We start from the raw sequence: 7,292 nt of genomic DNA on the forward strand, positions 1-7,292 counted from the left end.
CGATTTACTTATCGATAACTTTGACTCGATTTATAAAAAATACGTACAATATTTTTATCTTTAAATAAATTTATTAAAAAACTAGATTTAAATATCTATCCAACAATACTAATTATGTATCATAAATATTAATATTTTTAATATGCGAAAACGACGTACATTTAGGAGGGAGAGAGAGTAGTCGGACACGGACTCGCACGCCGCCGCTGGCTTCCGCACGTGTAGCATATCGATCTGGGCTGTTGGGGCGAAGGCATATTGTGTGTTTTTTTTTCACCTTATAATACTCAGGTTTTGGCCCTATATGCACCCCCCCAAAGCCCAATAAACTGCACCACCCACAGCCCAGCAGCCCAGCTAACGTGGATCAAGGAAGCCAGGAAAGATATTGATTGTCTCGTAATTTCTAGCTTCGTCACTTCGTTTTCCGTCGCGGCTAGCATTCACGACTCCGCGCCGTTTCGTCTCGCTTCCCTCATCCCTCTACCTCACGCATCACGCATCCAGCAGGAGCCGGCAAGCTCCGTGAATCCGATCCGAGCGGACAGCGGAGCACAGGCGAGAGGCGACCACAGCGGCTCCCCAGTCCCCATCACGGCTGCACGGCATCACCCAACAAGCAAGAACAATATTTTAAGGTAAGATTAGATGCCGTTTCATGTTTTCTTTTTCTCTTTCTCAAATTAATCTGATTTTCATATACAATTAGAGCTCGAACTGTGTCCCATCGTTAGGCTATTTAGGTTGCAGACATGCCATAGTGCAGTACATATTTACGCTCCTCTTATATGTGTTAATGGCGGGCTAATTGATGGAACGACTTTACAAAAGGAAAGTGAGTCCTCCGATCTGATGTGACCGCCCGGCGGCCGCCGGTCAAACAGAAACAGCCGCGGAGGAATCACGGGCGGAAGTCCACTTCCTTTGCATGGCATTGCATTATTATTAGAAATGCGGGACCCGCCCGCCCCTGGTCCCCACCTGCCAGAGGGCGATGCGTGCTCTGCTAACCGGTGGAGAGGAGTGGAGAGCATCAGCTGCCTGCCACTGCCGAGTGCCCAAGCAGTAGTGGTGCTATGCTATCCCGTGTCTTCTAGGCTCGTGTCGTGTCGTGTGGGAGCACAAGACTAGCAGAGGTCGCTGCGAGTGATTGTGCGTGCTGTACAAGGAAGGAACCCAGGAAAGAAAGCGAGCTGTCCAAGTCCAAGTGTCCAACCTTGGGAGAGGGATCCATCGAGGCGAGGAGCGAGGAGGACAGGCAGGAGAGGTGCCATAGCCCGGAGGTAGCTAGCGAGCCATGGCGGAGGAAGCAGCGTCTGCGCCGCCGCCGGGGAAGATGACGATGGTGGCCGGGGTCGACGACAGCGACCACAGCTTCTACGCGCTGCAGTGGGCGCTGCAGCACTTCTTCCCGCCGGGACAGCCGCAGCAGTACCGCCTCGTCGTCGTCACCGCCAAGCCATCCGCCGCCTCCGCCGTCGGCCTCGCCGGCCCAGGTACGCGGATCGATCTCCATTCCATATGCGGATTCCGAGCTCCCTGTGGCTAATCGATCGATCGACCCATTCAGGCGCCGCGGATGTGCTGCCGTACGTGGAGGCGGACCTCAAGAAGACCGCCCTGCGAGTCATCGACAAAGCCAAAGGCCTCTGCGCGCAGGTACATCATCATCAATCGAATCCCCCCCAGCTACCTGCAGTGATGATAATACTTAACACGAATTAAAGCAAAAAAAAAAACAGCAGGAGATCAGCTTGTTTTTATCCCCAACCTCATCTTCTTATGTTGTGCGCGGACGGGTGTGGTGTGCTGCAGGTGAGCGACGCTGTGTTTGAGGCGGTGGAGGGGGACGCTAGGGACGTCCTCTGCGAGGCGGTCGAGAGGCACCACGCCGAGATGCTCGTCGTCGGCAGCCATGGCTACGGAGCCATCAAAAGGTCTGTGCCATCTCACTGCCTCTGCTCTCTCCTCGTCTCCCCTGTTTCCCAAATACAGAGTTGTTGCCATCTTCACTTGTCACTGATTGCAAGGACTGCCCCTAACGAAAAGAAAATTTAAGTTGAATGAAAACCGTAATTTCACATGCTCATCTCCTTGAAATTGCTTTCACATCGATGGTGTTCGAGTTAGTACCTACTAATGTTCTCTTCCAGTAGTATTGAGAACAAAAGAAATAACTATTTTTAAGGATCTATCAATACATTCGTTTCGACCTACACATCATTTTCACTCTCTGTCTGCGTTCTAGGGAACTATTTAGTATTTACTAGAATGTCCATTGCTTTACATTTCAACTCTACTACATCCCTTTCCTCGCCTACTTCAAGTATCTTCTTGTTCTCGTTCACTTTCGTATTATTGACTTTCCTCAACCTCCCTCAGGGCTGTTCTTGGAAGTGTGAGCGACTACTGTGCCCATCACGCGCACTGCACCGTGATGATAGTAAAGAAGCCCAAGCAGCACAAGCACTGATCAATGCTCCAGTTTGACAGATCACTGCGTATACTGCAAATAATATGTACTGTAAAGTTATGAATAATTGGATCATCAACCATCACGTCACACCTTCGGTTGCTTCTACAAGTAGTATCCGATGCAGTCCTTCTACATGGGGATTCAGAATTACAAATAATTGATTGTTCTCCAAACCTCAAAACAATGTATTCATTAATTAATACGTTGAAGTATATGTGATTGCAACTTCTTTTCTGTGAGCCATGTGGGAATGTATGTACATTTTAGGCGGAGTAAATGGTATGGTATATCTACTATCAGATGATAGGGTGATGCACGTGCTGAATTCATCAGTCTGATACATGCTCCAAACTTGATTACACAACGATGCCATGGTCCATGGACATGTTTGTTCTTGTGTTGAAGTTTGAACAGCACTTTTCCGAAGTATTGACGTGGATGGACTGTTTTTGTGTACAGATAAGTTGGTGAAATTCTTATGGGCGAAACTAGTGCCGGACGTCCGGACGCAGCGTCTGTCCGAATGCGGCTCCAGGTTCCAGCGCCTGCACCCGACGCAGCGCCCACGCCTGATGCAGCACCCAGGCCCGCGCCCATCCCCGCTCCGGACGCGGCGTCTGTTCGGATGGAGCTCCCGTGCCCGCACCCGACTAATCTCCCTCGCCCGTGCTGGTCTGAGCCCAAAGTAGTCCGCGAATGGCGATGGCGTAGGCGAGCGTGCCGTTGATTTAGCCATAGCAGCGCGATGAGGACCCACAGCAGAGCCGCGTACGACAGCGCACACGTGACCCTGCGCGTCCGCGATCCATCTTCAGCCCTGTTTGATTGTCTTATAATCTATACTTTTCAGCTTGTTTTTTTAGCTGGAACCATATTTCTCTCTCACAACTAATCAGTTAGAATAGTGTTTCGGCTTGTTTTTTCAACAAAGCGAACAGAGCCGATCGCCAGCAGGCGCAAGCCCATGCATCCCGCCACCGCGCACACGTGACCCTTCGCGTCCGCGATCCATCTTCCTTGATCGCCAGCAGGCGCAAGCCCATGCATCCAGCCACCCACGGCTCTTGTCGGACAGCCTACAGCTAATGCTGAAACTTTGTCGGAGTTCATCCAGTCACTCAGGCTGCCACTCCAGGAACCACTCATCACTTCTGCTCCGCGCCTGCGCGTCTCGCGTCGCAATGACTGCGATCTGGTGCCAAGGCGCAGTGACCGGCTCGCTGCGAAATCAGCATTCCGTGACCCCAAGCCTGAGAATCAGGCCAATCGAGTTCTCCTGACAATGCGCCGCATATGACGCCGGATCCTACCATCGCGATGAGGTCCCATGAGACGTACGCGGAACCGCTGTCTTCCAAGCGCGCCGCCATGCGTGTACTCTTCCCGAAGGCTGGAGCGCGCAAGGGCAGCGTGCTGCTCGTGTCGGATTGAGCCAGGCCTAGCGGACACCGCTGTCCTAGCTCTTTCGGTCGCACAATTAGTTTTTTAAGTTAATCAAATCAGCATGCGTTCCACCGTCGTGCGGTGTCCTTTTGTTTGTGTTCAACCCCATTAATAATGGCATCTCGCAGCGATGTGATGTTGGGACATGTATGTATCTGAACTTCTTCGTAATGAAACACGTGCTAAGGCATGTTCTCGAAAAAAAAGACCCTGCGTGTCCGTCCAATGGAGCGCTGCCGCCAGTTTACCATCCGACACAGCCATGGCTCCCGTGCTAGCTCTCTCTTCCTCACTCGACCACCCTACATTCAGATCTATTTTTGCAACTACTCAGATGAAACAATTGCAAGCATACATTTGAAAACAGATAAAATATTTGAAAACATACACTCGCAATATAGCCATTGCAACATATGCAACATCCAGTTATAACACTTGTAGCATACGTCTGAAACAGATAAAATATTTTGGAACAAACTCTTGCAACTATACATGTAGAGCCATTGCAACATGTGCAACATCTGGATCTACCTTTTGCAACATCCATGCGAAACACTTGAAATATACCTCAGAAACATTTGGAACATACGTTTACTCTTACGACCTTCCTTACAAAGGAAAGTGAGTCCTCTGTATCCGTGTTCCGGCCTTTCTTACGACCTTTCCTCTTAATGAAAAACGGGTAAAAAAAAACTGGTCGTGAAAAAAAAGGAAAGCACCAGAGCCTGGTAGTACCAATAATCTTTGGAATTCTTGTTTGGATGATATCAATTGGGAGGAGGAGATTAAATATGATCTAGGATTAAGGAAACAAATTGATGATTTCCATCCTAATCTCAGAGAGAGTGTGAGAAGGACTTAGAGAATAGGCCTTGCCAACCTCGTACACTTGATTTTCCTGTGACATATATTGGAGGAGCTCTGAGAAAGTTTGTTCCAGAATGGTTTGATGAGTTTGATTGGCTTGAATACAGTGAGTCCAAAGATAGATCATATTATTTTTGTTGTTTCTTATGTGAAAGATGATGATAGGTTCTCTAACCTACAAACTATTGCTGAGCTTTCTCAAAGAATGGTGGAGACTAGAAAACATGAACGACATCCATTAGTTTATCGACTCATGAGGCTTGTACTAGTGTTGCCGGTTGCAACTGCTATAGCTGAGAGGATTTTCTTCGGCATGAAGATTGTGAAGACAAATTTGCGCAATCGCATTGGTGATGAATTTATGAATAATTGCCTTATTTGCTATGTGGAGAAAGAAGAGATGATGAATGGTTCGTCGCTTCATGAAAATACAAGGATGTAGATTTCAAGATAGAGATTAAAGGTAACTGGTTATATTTATTTTCATTTGTTCATTATTTGGTTGAAAAAATGAGATTTGAACCATAAGTCATTTTTTTTTCTTTTTTTAGGCCATCAAATTATCGAAGATGTTCAGGATTTGAAGTTAAATGATGTATTTAGCCTCTGTTGATGTTTTTGACCATCCTAATGTTATTTATTTTTGGTAAACCTCTTAATCACTTATTTGTAGTTGCACCATCCTTTATTTTGCTCTAGCTTCGTCACTGGGCGGGCCATAAACCCAAATACACAATACACACGAGCTGCAGGCTCCGTGCACCCTACCTTTCTCTAATGACCTATTTTCACAACACAGCGACACCTCTTAGTGAAAGACAATGCAACAGCCTCCATCGACCATTGTCTTCCACCATGAGTACCGATGATGGCCATCCGATCCAGTACCATCTTCTCTTCTTGCATTGCCAGTGTCGCCGTCCTCCCCACCACTACATCCAACCCAAAAGGCCTTCCATTCCACCCCGGCCCCTCTTCTTCTACTCAGTTTGTTTGGTTGCCGCACCGCCCACTGTCTTCTTTATGTACCTGTATATATCGGATATATGTTCAGCATGAGGCCCTAACCTCATTGAAACTAGCTAGTAGTGAGATGTGGTCTCGAAGAGAACACTCGTTTTTGCGATCTCAATGTGATCCAAGGCGAGCAAATTGAACCTAAAAACATCTAATATTAGGAAAATTTTGAAAAAAAAAACACCATGTATATAACGGTTTGTAGCACAAAACCACATATTATATGTTCTTTTGCACAAAGCCACATGTTTATGCGCATAGCAACCCAAAAAAAAAAACATAATGTTTTAGCAAAACTTCAATGCAAATGATCACATATCAGACGCCGAAATGGCTTGAAGTCCAAGTGTTGAATGGATGGCCTACTAGTTGGACGACTCCATCCCCTTCAACTTCGTAGTTCTTTATCTAGCTAGCTAGGGTCAAGCTAGTGGCTTGTTGTGGTCTGCGGAGACTTGCGGTGCTGGAGTATGCATGAAGAGCACTCAGTTTGTGAGGAAACGGTGCAGCTTCCTGATTAGGCTAATTTGGAGACTTACGAAAACCTATGGTTTGGATGAATTAAGTGAGAGCTTGTTCGGTTGCACTTTAATTCATTTCAATCCATATGCATTGGACTAAAAAATATATCAGTTTTTCACCCCAATTAACCCTAATACATGATGGACTATAGTATATTAGAGTTAAACAAGACTTGAAATTAATTGTTGTAAAAAAATATCGAGGTGTTACATATGTTGCAATGGTTATGCATATATGTTTGAAGTGTATGTTGCAAAGGTTTTAGCTATTTCTGACGTATGTTGTAAGTGTTTTATCTGGATGTTGCATGTTGCAGTGGCTATGCACATATATTGCAAGTGTATCTTCCAAATATTTCGTTTGTTTCAGACGTATGTTGCAGCAAGATTTTATATTGCACGTGTTTCATGAGCAGTCGCTGGAAGCGGGTGCAGGCAGTCCCCACGTGTGCGTAGGAAAGCGAGCGGTCCCCATGGAGCGGCGCTGCCCCGCAGCAGCAGGCACGGACGAGCAGGCGGGTGGGCGGGCAGACGAGCGAGCAGCGCAGCATACGGGTAGGCGCAGCAGGGCAACAGCTCAGGTGTTCGGATGTCCATGCGCTAGCAGTAACCCTAATGGAAAAGCATGCAATGCATCACTGCAAGATTTGGACTTTCCCTGACTATATACAACGCGCAAGATTTTTATTATTCCGAAAAGAAAAATGGATTGAGACTTTTGTGTTCTCCTTGTCCGCATCAAAATGCCCAAGTTGCTGCTCGGCCCACCTCCATTTTTCTTCCCCCTCAGCGCGACAGCCCAGCACGGCCCTAACCAGTACCAGCGTGCACCGTCTGAACACTGCCGAACACCGTCTGTAATCTTGTCCTACCTAGCTACACAGCCCACTCCACTCTACACGTAAAAGTTGGGAGTAGGGCCTTTTTACTGGCTTGGCCTGGGCATCATCAAGACTCAAAGAGGGAGG

General features: G+C 47.2%; 1 protein-coding gene across 1 annotated transcript; it reads left to right on the top strand.

Moving 5' to 3' along the window:
* The first annotated feature begins 1,063 nt into the window (after window positions 1-1,063).
* LOC136508506 (universal stress protein PHOS34-like) lies at window positions 1,064-2,703 on the top strand. Its single transcript, XM_066503189.1, has 4 exons — window positions 1,064-1,496; window positions 1,571-1,659; window positions 1,816-1,937; window positions 2,383-2,703. Exons 1-4 carry the CDS (start codon window positions 1,298-1,300, stop codon window positions 2,471-2,473), a joined length of 501 nt encoding a protein of 166 aa, XP_066359286.1. The 5' UTR covers window positions 1,064-1,297; the 3' UTR covers window positions 2,474-2,703.
* Window positions 2,704-7,292: the final 4,589 nt, after the last annotated feature.

Source organism: Miscanthus floridulus, chromosome 15, assembly GCF_019320115.1.
Source record: "Miscanthus floridulus cultivar M001 chromosome 15, ASM1932011v1, whole genome shotgun sequence".
Taxonomy (NCBI): domain Eukaryota; kingdom Viridiplantae; phylum Streptophyta; class Magnoliopsida; order Poales; family Poaceae; genus Miscanthus; species Miscanthus floridulus.